A 24,391-nucleotide genomic window follows, 5' to 3' on the forward strand; every position below is an offset into this window, starting at 1 on the left:
TTTTTATACATACCAAATATGAGCTAAAAATTCAAATATGCAACTCTTGTGGTAATTTTTATATATCTTGATAAAGGCATTCCTACAAAGCTACATAACAAATTTGACAGTAATCTGACCAGTAGTATCTAGAGAAAAGATGTTTGATCAAAGATAAGAAATTAGCCCAAACTGTAAACATCCTCATCGAATTACCAAACCAAGGTACTGTCATCCTGAGTGGCTAGTACATAAAATATGAAAGATTTCTGAACTGTGGTTTCTGAGAATAAGAGCAGATTTGACGGAGGACACCTGACACCACAATCCCCTTACCCACACACACACAACATGCATGAATTCTACGACTCCAAGTACATGTTCCTGGCAGAAATAATGCCCATTTTATTTACATTTGAAATTCAATATTAACAATTTCTTCAATCTGCACCTGTAAAAAAGTTGCAGAAAAATCCTGAGTAAAGCTGTGTCTTCAAAGGAATGTTTAAAGGTGTTGAACATGGATCGTGGTGGATCCCTTCTGAAAACACATAATAACCTCTCTGTGAAAATATTACAATAAAGGACATCAAACAAAAGACATCACAATGGGAAGTGTTGATGGGAAACACACAATGGTTGTTGAAATTTACAAAAATAACATCTTGAAAAGTTTGGTTTCTTATTTTATTTTCTTGATAACGCTTGAACGTGAAATATGAAGAAATCAATGCAATGCGAAAACATTACTGAGATATCCTGCTTGCCATATGTCAGATGTAAATGAGTTTAGCACCAGAAGTCATAGTTTCAATGCAGAGATCAATTTTTAATACAACTATCATCATACAGGATCTACGAAGAGAAGAAATCGTTTTATCTTGGTTCATAGATGTTCAGCTGAGAGAAACACAGTAATGCATGCAATGCTAAAGTTAAATTGATCACTACCATAAACAAATTGCAATGGCTAAAAGATCTTAAACAGCTATACAAAGAGTTCAGGTTATTTGAATCAAGTCATTGACAATGACATAGTCCCCACTTGGTTAATGACTTTGGAAACCACTGACGGAAATGATGGTGAAGAGATATTGGTCAACAGATGTCCAGAAAATGATGGAGAAACATTGTATTGATGTGTATGTGTAGTTGATAGTTGATGTCTAATGTATGAATGGAAATATAGTTGAGAAATAGTTGGGTGTGTGATCAATGGTTGCAATGTGGTTATATGAAGTCTGAGTGTTGGTTTATGATAAAAATGGCTATGGGTTGACAGATCTAGAAGTCCCTCACATTGAATATGTATGAAGATATTGAAAATTTTTCCAAATTGTTGACCTGGCAATGAATGAAATTCAGTTTTACAAGCACGAGAGTAAAATGTGAAGTGACTTGAAAGTGCTAGGCGTAAAGGATAATACAGGGCTATTAATTATATCTGTCAATATGACAGCTTTATCCAAATTTGGTTCAGATTTGTATGAAGATTCTGCAAATTTCATTGTTGTGCATATGTATGACATAGGAAGTAATCCTTGTATCATGTCTTAAAGAAATCACGTTTTATGCATAACTGAGAAATTTGCTTAATGGACACATATGTACATAGATGCATGCACGGATACAACTAAATCTACAAGTCCCCCTGGACTTTGTTCGTGGTGACTAAAAACATGTTTAATCGGACCTTGCAAAATTCTGCACATTATACTAGTGTAGGAAAGGCTCAAGCTAATACCTTCCCTTGTCTGCCTTGCTTGATAGACAGGTTTAAGTTTCTGAGTTGAAGAGTTCTCATTGCACTCATTGGGCTTTGATTTCCTCTGTACAAAAGGGCAAAGGTCACTGCTGAATTACAGACAGGTTCTATACAGTATTAACTCAAAGACAGCTGGCTGCATACATGCATACAATCACTCTTTTCAGTGAGAGTATCACCAAGAGAAAGCTGAACTGAAGTTGACTCAGTTTTTCAATACACATTTGAAAAAACAGCAAATTTTCTTTAATATAGTAGGAGGAAATACATTTGACATGACTTGCGATACCAAAGTGTTATTATGTATGTGGTTTTGAGAACAGGTTACTAGGTACATATGAAACAGTGACAGAGATACGTTGGGGACTCTTGCTTATCCTGGAATTATGATGCGATAAACTGTCCATGTCTGTTTTTTAAGTCTTCCACGATCTTCTCTTCAACTTCCTGACCTTTAATGATTTCATCTGGACTCATAACAACAGAATCTTCATGTCCTTTGGTCACCATTATAACCTTTTCTTTTCTAGTTTCTAGAAGATTTCCTATAACAACCTGTAACAAATCACATCAGTCAGTTACACATCAATGTATTAGAGTGTCAAGACATGATACAGAATCATTCAATATCATAATAACTGCAAATAACTATTCAATTAATATTCAAAAGTCACAGTTGCTCAACCTTCCTACATGTAGCAACATATCAAACTGAAAGATGTGGTTGCCTATTTACACCATCAACTTCTAATTTTTATGGATATTTTTCAACATTCCAGTACAGTGTATCGTCCAAAGCACACGTACCATAAATACATATTGTCAAATTTCACTGAGAAGACTGTAGTATATGATGTATCATGGGTAGTCATTCTCAATGACATAGTCCCCGCAAAATATAAATTTTGTCAATGTACTACGGTGAAAATGTGTTTGTAAATGCACTTTCAAGTCACAGGCCCAGTAGTGGGTGATAGTCACAAGTGTGTGTACACACTTTGTCAGGATACAAGCATTGAAATATGCTGAAACTGCCTTGTGCTCATTTGAGTAAATGAGATTGGAACATGGAAGAAAAGTGGCTATAGAGGACACTTCACATACAATTTTACAGGATTATTTGGACAGGAAGGGTTAGCAATTAGACTGCAGTGGACTGGAAGATGTATAAATACATGTAGGGATCAAACATTACCATAGAATTGTTTTCTTGAGCAAATTTTAACCCTTTCAAGCCTGACTTTTTGCTAACTTACCAGAGCAACCCCTCTACCGGTACATGTACATAGGGATTTAGGCCTAAAAGGGTTACCGTAATACAGATCAATACCAATTATGACTATGTTACACTAATAATGTTTTATGTTGCCATGGGTCATTTAAGGTCGTCATAAGCAAAAAAACCTAAAAATATTCATAAACCAGATATGAACTGAAAATGCTCACGTGTTTCATAGAGTTATGTATAAATTTGAACCTTTGCCACATGTTTGCAACTTCATTGAAAGTATTATGATCAACATAATGAACAATAATCACCGCTGATTAATTCTCAAAGGTCATGAAGTATACAAATATGTAATTAGCTGAAATAAAAATATTAAAGTTCTTTGACTGCTGTAATTTATATAGCAAGTGTAATTACCGTTGGCCAAGTCCTTCAAGCCATATATGCCGAGCTGTGAAAGCTCATTAGATATGCAATTGTAAATTAGCTGACATGAAATGTGAAATGACTTTCGATATTGTTTTAACCAGGTATAATCATCAATGTTGTCATGTTTTGCCAACTTTGATCAAGTAAATCCCAGTATATATCCCTAATAAGCAAAGTTCATTAAATATGTATATTAGGAATTGACTTAAGTAACAATGCTTAATGATTGTCAATAATGTTGTATCATGGTATCTGCAATATATGTAGCAAGTTTTGTCAACTTTGGTCTAGTCAATTCAGATATATATCTCTAATTAGGAAAGTTCATTAAACATGCAAATTAGGAATTTGCTGAAGAGAAAATGATTAATGACTTTCAATAATATTGTATTACAGTGTCTGAAATGTACATAGCAAGTTACATCAATTTTGATCAATTCAGATGAATATCCCTAAGTATGAAAATTCATTTAATATGCAAATTAGGAATTGGCTGAAGTAAAAATGTCTTTTGACTTTCAATAATGTTATATCACAGTATCTTTGATGTATATAGCAAGTTTCAATGACTAAAATCAAGTTAAATTGTGTTGCTAAGTTATCCCTATATACCAAAAATCAGACCTCTAGCTCTATTGGCTGGCTCAGAATTAGATATGTGCATAATTAATTAGGTACAGGATGTGATGTCATAAGGTCTCCCATCATACCAAATATGAAGGGTGTAGCACTTGGGGTACTTAGTTATGGCCATATATGTATATTTGAGGTCAAAGGTCATTGGGGTCACATGACATTTTGTCAAAAAAATTGTATTGCTAAGTTATCCCTATATACCAAAAATCAGACCTCTAGCTCTATTTGCTGGCTCAGAATTAGATATGCACATAATTAATGAGGTACAGGATGTGATGTCATAAGGTCTCCCATCATACCAAATATGAAGGGTGTAGCACTTGTGGTTACTTAGTTATAGCCATATATGTATATTTGAGGTCAAAGGTCATCGGGGTCACATGACATTTTGTCAAAAAATGGTATTGCTAAGTTATCCCTATATACCAAAAATCAGACCTCTAGCTCTATTGGCTGGCTCAGAATTAGATATGTGCATAATTAATTAGGTACAGGATGTGATGTCATAAGGTCTCCCATCATACCAAATATGAAGGGTGTAGCACTTGGGGTTACTTAGTTATGGCCATATATGTATATTTGAGGTCAAAGGTCATTGGGGTCACATGACATTTTGTCAAAAAAATTGTATTGCTAAGTTATCCCTATATACCAAAAATCAGACCTCTAGCTCTATTGGCTGGCTCAGAATTAGATATGTGCATAATTAATGAGGTACAGGATGTGATGTCATAAGGTCTCCCATCATACCAAATATGAAGGGTGTAGCACTTGTGGTTACTGAGTTATGGACATATACTCATATTTAAGGTCAAAGGTCATCGAGATCACATGACATTTGTCAAAAAATTTGTATTGCTAAGTTATCCCTATATACTTATTTTCACTTTGTTTAGTGTGATTAGATATTATTTTAGCTGAAAAAAGGGTCCAGGGAAAGTAAGGAAAATCCAGTATTCCACAGTGTAACAATTGGCTGAAAATATAAAATTTCTTTCAGTCTCTCGAATCCGAAACCGAATCCGAAACTGAATCCGAAACCGAATCCGAAACCGAGTCTAATTTCAGCATCGTCTAGCCAGAGTGTAACGTGGGGATAGCGCCCTCAAACCACAGATACCGGCTTCCCATAGACTACCATGTATCAGAAAAATTAAAACTGTGATAACTTCATTAATATGCAAGCCACGCCCACCAAAACCTTTTCAGTTCTAGCCATTTGAATTCTGAAGATGTCTACCAAATTTGACTGAAATACGTTCAGCCGTTTTGAGATAATGGGGATACAGACACACGGACACACAGACAGACATTGCTAAACCATATGCTCACGTGTGTGAACACGTGAGCAAAAAATACAAAATTAAAAGTATCCTCACAAAATTTACACATTTGAATAGGAATTGTGAAAGTATCTATGGATCATATATCAACCTAATCTGAGCTATGAATCAAGAGTTTTGGCAATTTATGAATTTTACCTTTTTTACCCCATTTGCATTTTTACATTCCAGTGCATTGTTGTGGTAATGTCTCCGCAATCACCTGCTTATGTTTACCACAACAAGTTGTGACATACTTATGCACAGTGCATACTTTTACATATTAATGAATTTTCTGGCCCACGTACATGTACTGTGGTATACTTACCGCAACACTCCTGCATGTTGTGGTATGTTTGCTGCAATAGTTCTAGCTTTGGAGAAATTTTTTTGTGGTATACTTGCCGCGAACAGGGGTCTTGTGGTATATATACTGGTACTGAATCCTACCTAATGGCCGACCCCTCCCCCTCCTCCCCAGCAGCATACCCCTACCTCTACACCACACACATGGCATTGACACTTACCCACCAGCTTCCATTTGGCCACAATCATTCACACTCTAGCTGTCATTACTCATTCTTGTGCTCATATAAGTTTTTTCAAAATGTATCTAAAGGTACAAACTCTCATGCGTTCACATACAAAAGAAAAACTTACCCGTTTTTTCATTGAATTCCTACCTTACATTTATTGCAGATGGAAATGCTAACAAATGACACAAAACACAAGAAATCAGAAATTCATCAACAGTTGTCATCAGCATTCTTTTTCTCAGCATCTGTTAAACTACCACAAAGATATATCATCACTTCCAGCTGCAGATAAAAAAGGAACGGAATATTAATAAAGAGGAATGTGAAGTAAAAGGTCCACAGTAAATACATTTGGTGATTTTGAACATGTATGTGTACATGAAAACTAGTTTACTGATAATATATCTGTGAATCAAAATTACTTTTCAAAGGGGAAGGACAAATCCATCACTGATCCACAGCTATAAAATGAACAAAAATGTTGTATGCATATTTTGTGATGTAAGATTTCCCATAGAACTTTAATGAAATATTGTAAATCAATCACTGATTCCCACTGTTGCCAGCAAAATATTTACAGGTGACATATATATGTAAAGTAAACACATATTAAAATACGTTAATAAAGTTTTCAAAAGAAACTGTCAAATTTCAAAAACAGAGACATTCAAAATGATCCTATTATACAGACAAACGTAAATGACAAAATATTTCATGACATGAAACCAAGTTTGGAAATACATACATGTAGGCAGGTACACCTCCAAACTAGGTAAAACTTTGAGAACTTAAAAAAATTCTTGCAGAACAATTCCTACTTGTATCGTTCTTTATTTTTTATTGTATATCAAGTGAAAATTGTAAACACAAACAAATATTTTCACCACGGCCAATGCAAGAAAGAAGTATGTAGACACATAGACTCTCGAGAAAAACGGGACAGGCAACTGCTGAGGTTTCTTTGTGCGATCTATCTTTGAATACATTAAAGTTTATTTGCCAAGCGGTCTCCGACAACAATACTTCGTACTTAACACTGAATCTCATTAACGATCAAACTGACGTTCTGAATATGTACACTTTGCTCTTGCATGGCACGTTCCGAGTAATGACACAGAGAATTTTGAGGGTTTTTGATATTAGTCATGGTGAATGTTCCGGTAACGATGAAGATCACATTTTGGATTCAAGCCGAAGCCAACGGGAAAAACCAGACGATAAAAACAGTACATTAGCAAACAGTGTACATTTAGCCATAGACGCTACAGAAAACTCTTGCTAGATATCGACAATATAAGTTTACATTCCTACCATAAAAATCTCCGAAACAACAAACATTTACAAGTTAGACAGGTTTACACTTCCCCAGTCCTGCGAAACGAAAATCTGACCTTTATTTCATCTGTCACGCAACATTTGACGAAAATCAGGGAACACAAAAAATGACTACTCCATCGGAGCTCAAAAAACGACCTCTAACATTTTGGTACTGTTTTAGCCTAAAGAAACACCAAAGTTCGGATAAGCTACACATGTTTACATCCGCAAAGTACTAGAAAATACATTTGTAACACTGACTTTCGCTGTCAGGAGAAACTTCGCGATAAATCGGGACTATCCATCGGTTGATGGAGTCAGAAGCGGTAAGGTAGACATGCATTTACACAAAGCTGAACGCTGTACTCGTAAATTTGGCCGTTCACAGTTTTCAAACAACAACATTTCAGTAGATAACATACATACTTTACCGAATCATGGAGCACTCCTCGCACAGAAAATATTCCGACGGTTAAAAAACTGCAAAAACGAGGGAAAATTCGGAGATACACGGACGATTGCGGAATGTAAACAACTCTGTGATGTCAACTGCTGTTAAGTCTGGAACTGCAGCGGTATGTTTTTCGGATTTCTATTCGAAACTTTGTCACTTTACAGCAACATACTGACTCCCTGCAGACTTCTAGTTGCATCGAATCTCGCTACCAATATGTAAAAAGTACTTTAAAACCATTTTGACGAATTCTTCTCAAAATAGTTGTAACACTTTTATTTCTAAAAATGGACTTGCGGGTAATCCGGAATAACTTGTAATCCGAAAACATTACCGTATACCCGCATGCACGTGTCTATGAACCGGACGTTGTGCAATCGATCGGGCCCAGCTTCATTCCTTCCCCGACCCATTAAAACCTCTTAATTATTCCAAGATAGATCAGACGCTGCTAATCCCATAGACCCTTTGTTCTCTATCGGAGTTGCCTGTCCCGTTTTTCTCGAGAGTCTATGGTAGACACTAACACGGTATCATTGTATCAGCAGTAGGCAACTCCATTTGTTGTGTACATACTCTCTACTATGTTCAACCTCGCAAGTCACCGGGCATTTATTAGGGTTCATTTGAACAATGTTACTAAAGAAATGCACTGAACGAAAACAGAAAAAAATTACATCCGCGTGTCGTCGAAGAGGCAAGCTGAAAATTTACTTACCGAAGTATAAATGATCACTTTAGTCCACGTCCACAGGGTGTGATGATGGTGGCCATTGTTCAAAGTGATGATATCAGATCTCTACACGACCGACAACGGCATTAACGCATTGTAAACATTGCTTATAGATGTCATTCAGCAACTTTAAAGTGGCAAGTCCTTTATCAGCTTTATTACTGAGCAAAATTGACTAACTGTGCACAAATTGACTAACTGTGCACAAATTGACTAACTGTGCACAAATTGACTAACTGTGCACAAATTGACTAACTGTGCACAAATTGACTAACTGTGCACAAATTGACTAACTGTGCACAAATTGTCTAAGGAGAACACAGGAACACAGGACTAAAATCACGCAAACAGTCAGTGCCAACAACCTCTAATGCAAGAACCAGGGATTGAAAATTGCCTCTTTAAGTAATTTTGTCAAAATGAGAGTGAAAAATCGGTGACTATTCACTCAGCAACTCAAAGGGTTGTAACTGGCCTAATGTTATCAAATAAAATTTGCGTCTGAGATTTGACCTGTGACATTTTACCAATATGACCAATCATAACAAAGTCTTCACATGATCTATGATGTCATCAGGTGTGATACTACTTCTGGTACTAACTCCTTTTGTGAACAAAATCTCTGGTTCATTTACATAATTTGGCTGATTTTCAAAGGAGTACTCAAGAGGTTCACTCTGACCAGTCGTCACACTATTCACGTTCCAACGGGCGACAACCCTATTAGCATATCAATAGAAGTCAAAGTACTCTGCTGGAGTGAAAATCTTCAGTACTCCTTGGAAAATCAGCCGAATTACGTAAATGAACTAGAGATTTTGTTTACAAAAGGAGTTAGGGAATGAGCAATAATCAGAGTTCAGGCAGGTATAGGTCATTTTATTGAATTACACTCACTTTGGTTTATTTTGCCAGTCAAAGTCACGACACAGATAGCTGCGTTTCCACAGCTACCCTGATACGTAAATTGGTGTTAAAGGTCTCCATTACCAAATGATCAAGACCACCACAAGGCTAACATTTATTCATGTACCTTATGGAACTTTACAATACGACTAGTCGACTGAAATAACAATTTGAAACTTTCAAATTACAATTTCTTCTGCTTGGATATGACAATGAGAGATACAGATGAGACTCATTCCATTGAATATTGATAACTTCTTTGATTTCATTTTGTCTGCATCGCACAGGTCCTTCACATTCCAAACAATGCCAATATTGTCATCAGTACCTTCACCTTTCTCCAATATTTCAGTGTATTCAAAATAATTAAAATCACATAAAACACCAACAAAACTGTCCTTGAGGAAAGTTTTGCATTTCTGCATGGTTTGTTCCTGTTGCAATTTGCTGTCAAGGATTTCAAATGGAAATTTTAAAGTGCAAACTTCTGTTGAACTACAGGCGTTTTCACACATCAACTGTACTTAAAACTAAAGACAAAAGTTAATCTTGAATTACACACATACATCATAATATAAGGAAACAGTTCGATGCCACAAAGAAATGTAAAAAAAAAAAAAAAAAAAAAAAAAAAAAATAAAAAAAAATCCCAGAACATTTAAACTTAGGTATTGTATCTGTATTGGGTAATGTGCAGGAAATCGTTTATGACAAGCATCTTGTTTTTAACATTAACAAAAGTAAAAATGTTGTGTTTGTATAACAAATAGTACTGAAACAGACTTACCTGATGTTGGTATGTTTCTAATGCTTTTCTGGCTTTTGGTAGCAGGTTACTTTCATCAGTTTCCAACTTGAATGAAATAATGTAAGCATTCTTCGCCCAGTGCATGACAAGTGGCTTCAACATTTTAGGAACTAATTCCATGGTAAGTTGAAGAGCACCTTCAGAAGACTGAATCTTATGTTCTACCTGTAATAAAGAACAAACCACTATGTGTGATATAACAGTATATTGAACCAATGATCACATGACTGTCATGTGACATGGTGTGCTGAACTGTCAGTATTGGCATAATGGTAACTGGACAGTACATGTACTTGTCAGTGAGAAGCATCAAAATTTAATGTGATATCAAGCATCAATAATTATATTAATGTGGCAACAATGTCAGTATGGTAATACACATCTCATGTTTATGCTATATCATGTTACACTGTTTGATATAGGTGCTGAATGTCAACAAATTATGTCTAACTCAATATGCAATGGTAGATATTGACTATTTCATTTCAGAGATTTTTATGATTAACTACATGAAAGTGGATAAAAGGTTAAATTCAAACCCAGTTTTTAGTACACTGTACAATGTACCTGTGTTTTACTGTATATACCAGTGCAATCCCAATTGTTCAGTGACAAAAGATACATGTACAATCATGTTTGCTTTTCAGTGTCCTTACAAAGTTTGAATTATGAATGACAAGGACAGAAAAATACACAGAGGAAAATAATAAACTTGTGATACTGGTTCTCAAATCTTCTATCATTCTTTCAGCAGCTGAGTTATTCATGGAATAAATAATACCTGTAGTTACATCAGTATTTATTTGGTTTGCTATTTTCAATTCACTAGAATGTTTGAAACTCATCAGTAAATTATTTTACTTCCAGTGCTTGAATAAAATCAGATTTGTCAAGAAAAGATGAGCTGTATAATAAATTGATGGGCAAATTAAAGGAAGGAGGGCTCGAAAATTTTTTTAAAAATTCACTTGCCATAGGGCAAGTGAATTTTCAATTTCACTTGTCCGGAAGAAAAATTCACTTGCCCTGAATTTCAGATGATTTAAGGAGTAAATGTGTATGGTTTTATTCATGTCATTGTAAAGAAACAGTAGCTGTAACTTACTGATAAATTTGTGTCCTTAGTCTGTGTATCAAAAATAATATCTTATGTAACGTATACATGCACAGTGTTTCAGCCAGCTTTTGCTAGCATGGGGACACAGTGACCCATAGTAGGTCTTAATGGGGACAAATTAAATTTTGGGGGGACATGTAATGTATTTCAATAAACAAAACCGGTACGTTGTCATTGTGAGTCATCATGACCTGGTACCTTGTGTAAATAGGCAAGTCAGGTAGGTGCACCAAGGGTAAGTATATAATAGGCCACCGGTGTTGTGTCAAATTGTGCCCATGTTAAAACTTTCAGTATCATTTAGTTTACTGCTACCATGTGGTATGTGCATAAACTGCAGGGTTCCCCTAAAGTGGCACACAGTCCATGTAGCCGACATGAGATGCAAATGATATGCGGTTAAGGTCTCCTCAACTAACTTTCAGCTGGTTGTTCACTTTCTATTATTTTTATAGTATTTTATACAAAGGCACAGACTTATTCTACCTGCAACTTAAAACTGATAGTGATTTTGTAGCCCATTCTTGACTATTTTTCCTAGTATTTGATAGCCGGTAACAGACACTTCGTGTTCGTGTCGGCTACATGGACGATCTGCCCCCTAAGTCACCAAAATGATTAGCCAACTCATTAGCCAAATCAAAACTCTTGTAGCCACTTTGAGCAACTTTTAAACAGTTTATGATCTCAAGTGTAGCAACAGCTTTCAGATTCTCGGCATTTAGGAGTTCCTAATTTTACAAATCAAGATGTTTTGTATGTGTTCATGATAGTTTTTACATAAAGAAATATTTGTTTAGTTTTTATTAAATTCATTATCTGTGTTTTTATGACATTGAAGGGATTGAAATACTTATTCATTTCTAGTGGTAAACTTTTGCCACAAGAAATAATTAGGTAGCAATTCTAAAATCAGGTAGCAACGTGAAGTGTATATTACCACAGATACAGAATACTTCTGCAGCATTGAGTCAGTGTTCACAGTATGACAACTTATCATACATATACACTACAAGCTCCTTATGTGGTTTTGTTAGCCACACAAATACAAATTTTCTATGCAGAAGAAAGCATTTGGTAGCATTGTGACAGTGTAGATACAAGTATTGTGGTGTTGTGTCATAGTTGTGATCAAGCAGGCTCAATAGCATCTTCAGCATAAGTATTTTTCTTGAGACAAAAAGGGTCAGGTCAAAATCCTTTAAAACAAGACACAATGATATTGTTCAATTCATTTCCCAATGTTTTAAAGAGTAGTAATAGTTTTAATGATAATGATAACATTGTAGCCCAGGAACATTTTCATTTGATATTTTGATATCATCAAGAAATGTCTGGTGATGTTCACTGTTACATCATTAAACTGGAGGAATCTGCAGAAATATTAATGTGATGATTTGAAATGGATATGCTTACTGCAACTGCTGTTGACAATTTTCCTTTGCAATAACTGTTAATAAAATTTAATTTAAAACTGGCAGTCAAGCTAAATGCCATTAAATTGGAAAGCAAGAAATTACCTTTTATCATAAGATTGTACCTATTAGACCTCCCTAGGTGGTTTCTTTTGCACCATAATTGTGTACTTAAGGGGTCTTCATCATGACATCACATAAGATGACCCAGATTTGACCTTTCAGAAAACCTCAAGTTTTTCTCCTTTTCCCTTGTATTCTGACTCTGTTTGTGAAAGTTTCCTTTAAAATAATGGTTTTTACTATCAAACTGAGAAATTGCAGGCCAAATTTTGATTCAAGCAATGTAGGTAAAACTTGGACTAAAAAAGACGTCGGTACGCGGGACTCACACAGGCCACGGACCGTGCACAGGCAAAGCCAAGCCTCAGTGTACATCACAGTCGATACACGTCCATGATGTATTGTAGTATGGTCCGTCCATGAGGGACTAAGAGGGACCCTGATTGCAGTATTGAACAGCAACAATGTTTGCTTCACGTACCAGGGAATTTGTAACTTTGTAGAAAGGAGAGTAAATTGTCCAATACATTGCAACTTTGTAGGAAGGAGGGTAAATGTTTCAACACCTTACAACATTTATTGTAAAGCTGTAGTTTTCTATGGAGGAGGCATCGTGACATGATTTCATCAGAAGAAAAAAACATAAAAGCGTGCAAAGACGTCAATATTTTGCCATTTTGTAACCAAGCAGAACAGAGCTATTTTATCAGCCGGCCATATCGAAAGCGGTACACTCAAAGAACTAGAGAGAGTGGCAGCGCGTGCGTACACTGGCCTCATTGAAATTCACTTGTCCGTCGGGCTGGGAGAATGTTGTTTCACTTGCCCGGACTCAAAATTCACTTGTCACGGGCGTCGGGCGGCGAGAATTTTCGAGCCCTGAAGGAGAGTTTGATTTTCAAAAGGCACATGCTACAACAGCTGGAACATACAGTACAGGATGGTATGATACATGTAGTATACAAATCTTTCACAGTTTTGCTGGTTGTGTCTGTTCCCTTCTGCTAGAGAGAACCGCAGCATTGCCTTTGATGTTGCATGTAATAATGCCATAAAATCCTGATATCTTTGAAATGTATGTACATCACTCTCCTAAGAAATATCTAGTGTATGAATATTGATACACCTAGGGGGCCTTTGTTCTCAGTTTTAACAGTACATTCCTTGGAACAATAGGAGGAAGAAATCTTTGTGATTGTCTTTTTTTAGCTGTTTATAGATTTTTCTGCTACTCTTCTGAATTTCACTTTATAATACTGTACTGTAGTACATTTTCAAATTTTAATAATGTAATCATAACACCCTTTTTGCTTTGTAGTATTGGTTATTAAATTCTTTCAAATTCTACCAAACATTTTCACTTTTCTCAGAAATATTTTACTGTACACTAAGTCACTGTGCACCAAGTTATTGTAATTTGAATTCAATTTCTGTTTTACTGGTAGGTGAATACATTTTACCCTGTGGTTGAATTCCTGAATTTGTCAAAATGTTGGTGAAATAAAATATCTTGACCCTAAATAAAACAATGTGGCCTCAAATTGTGATTTTTCACTATCTCTCGGCTAGTATGCCATGTCACTAATGGACTCTTGGAGTTTTGGAAATTTCCTTTAAGCCCTAAACTACTGTAGATGTAATGTTCTTACAGTCAGTGCAGTGTCAATCTAGCTTAAGGTAGTTCATGCCTCGAAAGTGAAAGACAAACTTTCATAAATGAAACTTTAAGCCATCCTCTTCCCAAATCAATAATGAAAATCTGGGATCACCGGGCAAAGTTACGACCTAGTGAAAAAAATTACCCAACATTTTGTGACATTTGAAATTCAAAATGGCCGCCATCCCTGTGTTAACTCTATGGGGGAAATTCAAAATTTGGATTTTTGAAAAATTAAGATGCTAAAAGTTTTTCTTTCTCCAAGAACTTTAATATGAGCCCCCACAAGTGGTAGATCAGAAAAAAATTGAAGAAATTTGAGAGTCTGAATATCTCCCTGAGGCACGTTCTACCTTAAGATGGAGGGAACACAGCTAAAAACTGACTCTTTTACACTTTTGTACTACAACTGACAAAATATCAGTTCATTAATTGCATGAACTCTGCATGAAAGACCAAATGCCCAATCAATGAAGATTACTATGATAAACTGATGCAAATTACGTATTGAGATCAGTGTTTTCCCCATCATTGGATGAATAAATGATGAAACACTTGTCACAGATGAGTATAAATGCATCAGTATGAACATATTCAACACTCCCATATCTGTCATTACAATCGATTTTGCTATGGTCATGGGATACTTCTGACCCGGGTGTCAGGCATAGGATTCAAGCAGTCCACTGGATTAACCTTCAAGTTGATACCAGTGCATGTAACCAAAAATACACAACTGATTCACCCTTTCCTACATACGTATCAACTACATGTACCATAGAATCTCTGTGACTGTTTGAAAGCACACTGATTTTCATCAAAGTTCCTACTCACCATGAGTGATGCTGGGATATAAAAGTCTGAGACTGCAGCAGCAAGGTATAACATTGCATGTCTTCCAAAATCATTTAAAACTTGTGCGGCTGCTTGTAAAAGATGTAAATAGTCTGCTAAGGAGGTAAATTCTATCAAGCAAAGACGGTCCTTAAATTTCTGATAATTTCTTAAAACTGGCTCAAGCTCGGTTGATATCCTCTTATCGACTGAAACAAAAACAGAACAAAACAACATAAATGTTGTTATTATTCACTTCTAATCAGAAGACATGCCATGCATACTTGTAAATTAAATAAAGCATGACAGTCAGGAATATCATTGAGGTTTGTTGTGTTTAAGCAACTATAAATGATACACCTCTTTGGTAGCAGACAGATTAGTTCTACAGTCCTTTTGAACAAAATTCTGGAAAAAGACATTAGAATAATAAGCTACCCTATATACAATGCTATTTTTACTCCTGTTGATAGATATAGAAGTACTAATCAGTTACTTTCCTGTCAGATTTTAAGGTCATGCCATCTGTACTCCATACATGTAAGTCATAATGATATCTCAAAATGTTCAGATATGTGTATACAATTATCAAAATCAAAGTCTAATTTGTTGATGTGAAGATGCCAAGTTCAACCTCACAGACAAACAGATTGACAGTGTAAACAGACACACTAGGTGGAATCATTGATAGTAGTATGAAGTAAGTGGATACAAAAGGAAGGCAGTAGTGATTTTTGATCTGAAAATGATTAACGGACTACAAAAAATGTTGATTACATTCACACACACAATACTTTTCATTAGAGATTGTTTAATGAGGGATTTTATATTCTTGTCCTCTTTGTGATACAGTTGAATTATCGTTGTACCAGGTTTGGCACTGACTTTCTTTTGAGTAATTCCCTTCTCATATAACTGAACACTCTAAATAGCAGGCTTATAAATAACTTTAGTGTTTTAGAATAAAGAAGTGTTAACTTTGAAGAGTAAAATAAAATCAATCAAAAGATTTATAAAGGATAATTGATAACCATAGACATTGGATTACATACAGTGTCAGTTTTTGAATCAAGCCCTGAACCTGTTTATGCTCTTATTGTTCAGTTGAAAGACGTTATCATGTACATGTATGGTTTACAAAGTACACAGAAAACCTCAATTAAGAAGATACTGATCAGAGCTTCCGTTAGGACTTTCAAATCTGTGTAAGGCTGTACGCAAATCATGTTTTATTTGCGTAAAATGTCTCAAAAATGCATACATTGACAACTACATGTGAATACCTATAAAATAGCTGTATACACGATATCGAAAACTGGTTCAAAAGTCGATGAATTAGTGTTCAATAAATATCAGCAATGAAAATGTTTTTTCATTAATGAGTTTGACAATCTTTAATACTGTTTTGGTCTATTCTCTGTCGACGGTACTCAATTCTTTACTTTTTCTGTCTACTACTTCCGATGATGTCTTTGCTGCCTGAACTCTATCATCGCTGCTGCGAAGTTAAAGTCGACTAAGTCTTAGGCCTTCCATGGTTATCACCATCAGATTATTTATGACATCTTCACACAGACAACTACATTTCGATATTTTGATCTTGTTTTGGGTACTGAACCACTTTCACATGGGACAGATGAGACTGGAATCATGACTGCAATTACGGCCAACTGCAATATTCGGAAAAAGTTCACGATATTCGTGAAGTATGCAGACAGCCATAAAACTCTTATTTCTAAGTCCATATAGCATTACCTTAAATTGTTGATATTCGACACGGAGACCTTCAGGGTTTACAAGTACAAATCAGTAGCAATGGGAAAAGGAACAGTTTTTGAAATAACGATGAACTCTATTGAACATGTTACATTTTTATTGGTACAGCCTTGAAGGAAACAATTTACGCGATGTGATTGACGTTCAACGCCAGAATTTCGATATACTGTTATGATATAATAGCATACCACTCGGTTTTGACCAATTCACTTCATATGTGCACTCGCTATCGTTTGTGCATATATGTCGTGAATTGGTCAAAATCTTGTGGTATACCATTGCTGGGTGTGCTTTATTGCTTGAACAGTTGCAAGTAGATTAACTGTCTGAATGTTTAATGCCTAATTTGAAAATTATGGTGATTAGTCACAAACTGTGTTTCCATTGATGCATCTCATTTGTGGGCCCTTGTTCTACTCTCCAAAGCATGTTGGCATTTAATTCACTTATATAGGCTGAGTTGATGGGCTGAACACTGTGTATCTCAAAACATGCATTGGGGAGTAGTTGACAGGAATAAATAAACAGTGAAAAAAATCATCAAAAGTTAGATCATTGGCCCTTTGAGCAGGGTGATAAAAAGATGGAAAAATGTGAAACTTAGTGCTTGAAATTCATAACATTTCGACATTTGTATTTTTAAAGGAAACTGCATTTCTTCATAGTTGATAGAGAAATCTTATCCCTTTTTTTAAAAAACTTACATTGAAAACATTATTTTATTCTCGTTCATTTGTTGGTTTCATAGTATGACAGTCAACAACAAAAGTTCACTTGATAATTGTGCCACTTAGCTGAACATTAATAAGAATACCCTGGGGAAGTCTGTCATTTTATAATTAGCAAGTACTTGGAAAAGGCCCATCAATCGTTTTATCTATTAATGATCATATTTTACTGACAAAGCTTGACATACTTACACATCAAACTAGCACAAGTTGTCATTCAGAGCCATCACTTTGCAGCTTTTAAATGATTCCTAAACTATTTTGTGTGTTTGTTATATCGCTGTTCTATGCCTATGTATCGGTACTTTTTGTATAGTTTTTATATTTTGTTGTATTGTATTTCAGCCACACTTTTTAATTGTCAATGTTAGGGATGATGAAAGTTCTATTGAACTGAATTGAATTGAATTGAATAATTTGGTAAGAATAGCGTACCATCTGTTGCTTACATCATAACAAGAGATTCTTGATCTAGAAATTGGTAAACTTACCTGTAATATTGTTCTCTTGATCAAATTTCAATGACTCTAACAAATTACAACTGAGTAAGTGCCTATTGTATGGTTGAAGAGATCTATGACGATGTAAAAATATAACAAAATATCCACATTGTAAAAAATATCTGTACATATTTATTAAGGAAACCTCTCTTAAGGTGAAATTCCTCACAGAAAACAAAACTCTCATGATAATATCTGCAAACAACAACTTCAACAGACTTTCCATAAGATTTTATTGTTAAGGCTAAGATCATGGCATGTATAATGGAATTGGCTGAAAGACTTTCAAACCTGGTGTACTTTGCATTCACTGTAACACTGTAGTAAGGTAGCTTTCCACCTTTGCGATGACTTATTTTCAAACATGAATTTTGCCATCAAGTTGTGTATTTTTACCCAAGTATTATATATCACCTGAAAGCTATTTCTATGAAATGTTTTGTTTGATCAAGAAAGTTAATGGGCGATAAATTTTTGTGAAGATTTAAGTGAAAGTGTAAAGAAAATGGGTAAGCTGACGTAAAAAAGTTTAAGTCAGAGCAGAAGGGGGCTCTGTCTAGGTGTCAATGAGTAATTGCACACCAGAATATTGGCTACAAAACCATGTCTCAGATTTTTGAAAAAAGCTTTAGTTTTTTCACAGTGACAGTGAGGAATCAAAGTTTATCAACCGATCAGTCTCACAATGCCGTCTAACTAAGTAGCAATAAGTCAACTCTAAAGACCAATAAGGCTGATGTCCCTGAAGCTACTATAGACATGGATACAAAAGTAAGTATTTCCTGACTGTATGAAATTATCTCTCTAAGGTCATCCTAGGGACCTGTAAACCAAATATTAAAGCTGTCTGACCTGCGGTTTTGAAAAAGCAAGCGACCCAACAGTCAACAGAGCTCTGCTGTGTTATGTAGAGAATAACTTTTTGTGACACATGTACTGATGAAGAAGGGGATAGCTCATTTCAGGATGGCCTGACCAAAAATGGCAAAATTAGCTGCAAAAATACAAAATTGAAGATTTCATCATAATTTCAATTTATTACATTACGATAAAGCCTAGGAACCTCTATACCAAATATCAAAGCTATCAGATGAGCAACTTTTGAGAAAAAAATATTTTGACCAAAATTGGCAAAAATTGACCCAAACAGACAAAAATTGAAGATTTCATCAAATTTCAATGTATCACACTAAGACAACCCCTAGGAACCTGTATACCAAATATCAAAGGCATCAGACGAGTGATTTTTGAGAAACACATTTTTTGACCAAAAATGGCAAAATTGCACCAAAAATACAAAATTGCAGATTTCATCATATATTCAATATATCATATTTAGTTTGTAGGAACCTGTATTGTCATAGGTTAGAAAATGGTAGCAGACAGTGTATCTCAGTCTGTGTCATACTTTGGTAGTAGATATGTTGGAAAGTGATTGCAGATATAAAACTTGTCAAGTTTTACCACAACCCATGACTGTACACTAGTTAACTACCATACTGCTGTACCTCTCACTGGTCGGTTCTTATGCCATGTAATTTGTCAGTAATTTCACTGTCTCCTCAGTCCCAGAACAATATCATATGTGATCAACCTTATTTTCCATATCTCAGATTCATCCTGCTTATACATGTACTGATAAAGGATACTCAGCAGATGCAGCACCTCTTGTTCCTATACTGAAATTGTCCAAATATCGTACTGTCCTGCTTTCCAAGGGAACACTGGTGCCACCTGACTACAGAAATCAGTGAGTAAAAAAGCAAAAAAAAGACAAAAAAAAGGATTTAAACACATGTGTGTATCAAATATTGAACAAAAACACGGATTTTGTGTACAAAGGTAGTCAACTGGTTACAGTGAATGAACTAGATATGTTAACCCAGTGCACTGGTTCACACGGACACTGGGCATACTGTAGATATGATACAGAAACGATAGGGGCATACTGTTGATGTGTTGGGGCCCAGACACTTTGCACCAAAACCACGTTGCTCCATACAACTTAATCTCCAAACAAGTTTGTACCAAAACACCTCCTCCCAACTACTATCTCGTCCCATTGCATGCCACTTCACCCCAAGTACCATCTCAAAATAAAATAATTTTGTTCTTATTAACATCATTATACTACAACTACAAACTTCACTTGTCTTAAAATTATGATGTATATAGCCTAAAACCATGATGTATCAGTGTTTCATTTACATAAAGTTGGAAGCATTACTATGCAAAGACATTTTGGCTACCAGGAACCATTCATTCTCGCACACATAAATGGTATTGAGACAAACAAAGAACTAGAAGCTACAACTGAGGTGCCTTGAACAGAATCACACGATGTTACTTTCTTGAAATGTGTACACTCTCAAGACTTAAGTTGAAGGATGATGAAAAGATGTTGAAAATTTTGATGGCAGTGGTTGGTTATTTTCGGCTTTAATGGTTGGTGATAGTTTAGGGCAAAATGGGTTTGGGCGAGTTTTTTGAGTGCGAAGTGCTTTTTGTACGAAATTGTATGGGATGAAATAGTAAGTTGAGAATTGTCTGTCTGTATGTCCATCCATCTGTTAGTCTTTCTGTAGACCAAGTTTGTGGAGCTCATAACTGAATAATTGAGAACAAATATGTTAACCCAGTGCACTGGTTCATAGGGACGCTATTGGCATACTGTAGGTATGTTAACCCAGTGCACTGGTTCACAGGGACACAATGGGCATCCAGTAGATATGTTAAAGGTGCGAAGGCGTTCATTGTGTAAGTGGACACGAAACAGGCAACACACGGGCATATGCTCCAGAAAATGCCACTTTTAAGTTTTTTCCGGCTGCAAAAATGCAGACAGACTGCCAAGCGGTCAGTGCAAAGTTGCTGCCGATCGAGGGCAGCACTGCCCTCAGGGCAGCTCAGAGCGGAGTATACATACATGTACATGTGCACAACATTTTAATGACATCACTGCACTATGGATTATGCAATGTGTAAGGAAAGGAACTGTATGTCTGCCCTGAGGGCAGCTCAGAATATATTGCTGCCCTAAAGGCAGATTGATAGATAGGGTAGGAAATGTATGTCTGCCCTGAGGGCAGCTCTGATATATTGCTGCCCTCAGGTCAGACTAGTAGACATACACAATGCAATATTTTAAGGATAGGAAATGTATGTCTGCCCTGAGGGCAGCTCTGATATATTGCTGCCCTCAGGTCAGACTAGTAGACATACACTATGCAATATTGTAAGGATAGGAAATGTATGTCTGCCCTGAGGGCAGCTCTGATATATTGCTGCCCTCAGGTCAGACTAGTAGACATACACTATGCAATATTGTAAGGATAGGAAATGTATGTCTGCCCTGAGGGCAGCTCTGATATATTACTGCCCTCAGGTCAGACTAGTAGACATACACTATGCAATATTGTAAGGATAGGAAATGTATGTCTGCCCTGAGGGCAGCTCTGATATATTACTGCCCTCAGGTCAGACTAGTAGACATACACAATGCAATATTTTAAGGATAGGAAATGTATGTCTGCCCTGAGGGCAGCTCTGATATATTGCTTCCCTCAGGTCAGACTGGTAGACATACACTATGCAATATTGTAAGGATAGGAAATGTATGTCTGCCCTGAGGGCAGCTCTGATATATTGCTGCCTTGAGGGCAGATTGATTGATCTTTATGCAATGATGTGTGAGCAAAGAAAATGCTATCAACGTGTTTGAAAAAATACCAAACCCCATAAACGACAAGGTACAGTGTTTACTCTTCAGTAGTGATAAATCACAGGGTGGGGCCAGGAAAAAACAAACAAACAAACAAACAAATAAATAAACAAATAAAAATAACAAATATACAAACAAGCATACAAATACATAATAAATAATAAACATACACATATAAACAAATAGATAAACAAACAAACATCATAGAACATTGAATAAATAAATAAACATACAAACATATAAACAGACAAACGTATACACACATGCATAGATATATATATTATATATATATATATATATAATATATATTATATATATTTTGTATACATTTGTCTTCTGCATGTTTGTTTGTATGTTTTATTCAACGTTCTATGATATTGTTTGTTTATCTATGTTTATGTTTGTCTGTGTTTCTAATTTGTGTATTTGTATGCTTGTTTGTTTGTTTATATATATTTGTTTATTTATTTGTTTGTTTTTTCCTGGCCGCCCTGTGAATAAATTTATGTGACAAAATGGAGTAATATGTTGGATTTCACATCAAAATGCCATATGAGTCGTGCTTATTTTCAATATTACAGCACCTTCGGCAATGTAGCGCTACTGGTGAGCGAGGTCGCAAAACCCTAGCTCTGCATGGCAGAGCTGTGTGTTACCGGCGTTATACGATGGGAGGCCGTATAATGCCGGTAGCGCACAGCCCTGCCATGCAGAGCTAGCAAAACCCTAAACTCACCCACCGCCACATCATACAGTTACAATATTGCAACTAGCCAAGTGCCTGTGATCAGCACTACTAGCAGCGCTACAACTTGTTCGAAAATCAACGATTTTTGGGCTTGACAGTAATATTTGTAGGTTTTCATAAAGAAAAGTGGTCTTTGGTACTGGCATATTGATTGATTGTAGGTTAATTTTCTGACGGGCAGTCATCAGTAGGACCCACAGGTGTCCGGAGTTGCCGTTGTACGTACATGCATAGAGAGAAGGGGTGCCCGGTGCATGTATACCAGCTACTCCGGGCACCTGTGGTAGGACCTAGCCATGCGTACAGGTCTGTGTGTTCCCGGCGTTATAACGTCAGTAGCACACAGCCCTGCCATGCAGAGCTAGCAAAACCCTACACTCACCGACCGCCTCACCATAGAGCTACAATATTACAACTAGCCAAGCGCCTGTGATCAGCACTAATAGCAGCGCTACAACTTGTTCGAAAATCAACGATTTTTGGGCTTGACAGTAATATATTGTAGGTTTTCATAAAGAAAAGTGGTCTTTGGTACTGGCATATCGATTGATTGTAGGTTAATTTCTGACGGGCAGTAATCAGTAGGACCCACAGGTGTCCGGAGTTGCCGTTGTACGTACATGCATAGAGAGAAGGGGTGCCCAGTGCATGTATACCGGCAACTCTGGGCACCTGTGGTAGGACCTAGCCCTGCGTACAGGTCTGTGTGTTCCCGGCGTTATACGGCCTCCACCACAGCCCTGCAACGGTCTGTGGAGATAACTGGCGAGATTCCAAATGGCGATCTCCATTGATAAACAACTTGTCGAGTACGTTATGTTTCAGAAAACGAGCGGTTTTGGACGTTAGGAGAAGTTAATCGCATCTCTCTGGGCCTGGGATCGGTTAAGAGGTAAGGTAGGCAGGGAAAGGATTTTGCCCCGATAGAGCAGAATTTCGGCCAAAAAGACCGTTTTTTCGTTGGATCCGGACCGCAGAGCCCCCAGTTATCTCCATAGACCGTTGCAGGGCTGTGGTGGAGGCCGTATAACGCCGGGAACACGCAGACCTGTACGCAGGACTTTGGTAGGACCATGGAGGTAGTAGGACCCACCTGCTGTCGTGCTGTATAGCACACTGAGGACTGAGTGAAGTGAAGTAGGCGTGAACACGCACGGCAAGTAGCCGAACACGTGTGTGATGATGATCTACACTTACTGTAACAAGGACAAGTTTTTGGTCGAAGCTACCAATGTGTACAGCAAAATCCTTCATTTTGTCGACGAGCTTACTGTAATCTTTCGGAGGCGTAGAATTTTTGTAAAAGCTTTCCCATTCTTCGACTGCTGCTTCTGCTGTGGTTTGTTTGTCCGCCATTTTGTTACGTTTGTTTGTGGTTACAGGAAACACAGCTCCAATTAAGAAGGCCTCGTTGCGCGTGCGCTGAATCTATGCATCTCTATGCCAAATACACTGGCAGCTGGGCTGACCAGCATGCAGTATAGGGGCGGGTTCTCTTCTTGCATAAACACTAGTATGGGACCAAAATTTATTATTCCCAAATTTTGGCACGATCTTTGTTAAGGTAATGTGCGCGTCGAAAGTGAAAGACTTAAAAAAACTTTTCTAAAACTTTGCTCAATGAAACTTTCAACCATTCTCTTCCGCTATGCTGCGTTCACAAACACACACACACACACATACACCCCCACCCCCACACACAAACACGGTGAAAGATGG

The 24,391-nt window shown here is 36.6% G+C and overlaps 1 protein-coding gene across 2 annotated transcripts; it reads right to left on the reverse strand.

Moving 5' to 3' along the window:
- Positions 1-354: 354 nt before the first annotated feature.
- LOC139139797 (phosphopantothenate--cysteine ligase-like) lies at positions 355-24,053 on the reverse strand. 2 transcript variants are annotated; one of them, XM_070708717.1, is made up of 6 exons: positions 23,870-24,053; positions 19,853-19,941; positions 18,195-18,325; positions 15,200-15,408; positions 10,093-10,278; positions 355-2,299 (listed from the first exon to the last, which is right to left on the reverse strand). In XM_070708717.1, exons 1-6 carry the CDS (start codon positions 24,026-24,028, stop codon positions 2,129-2,131), a joined length of 945 nt encoding a protein of 314 aa, XP_070564818.1. In that variant the 5' UTR covers positions 24,029-24,053; the 3' UTR covers positions 355-2,128. The 2 variants fall into 2 exon arrangements, with proteins under 2 accessions (XP_070564818.1, XP_070564819.1); XM_070708718.1 differs by lacking the exon at positions 355-2,299 and adding an exon at positions 8,246-8,465.
- Positions 24,054-24,391: the final 338 nt, after the last annotated feature.

Source organism: Ptychodera flava, chromosome 9 (genome assembly GCF_041260155.1).
Source record: "Ptychodera flava strain L36383 chromosome 9, AS_Pfla_20210202, whole genome shotgun sequence".
Lineage (NCBI taxonomy): Eukaryota > Metazoa > Hemichordata > Enteropneusta > Ptychoderidae > Ptychodera > Ptychodera flava.

What these genes read in the sequence shown, in the direction of transcription:
- LOC139139797 (XM_070708717.1), bottom strand. Translation starts at nt 24,028, where the DNA reads ATGGCGGACAAACAAACCACAGCAGAAGCAGCAGTCGAAGAATGGGAA. An exon ending in AAAAACTTGTCCTTGTTACA is followed by an intron (nt 19,942 to 23,869) that starts GTAAGTGTAGAT and finishes TGATTTCTGTAG; the next exon opens with TCAGGTGGCACCAGTGTTCC. An exon ending in TCAAGAGAACAATATTACAG is followed by an intron (nt 15,409 to 18,194) that starts GTAAGTTTACCA and finishes TTTTTGTTTCAG; the next exon opens with TCGATAAGAGGATATCAACC.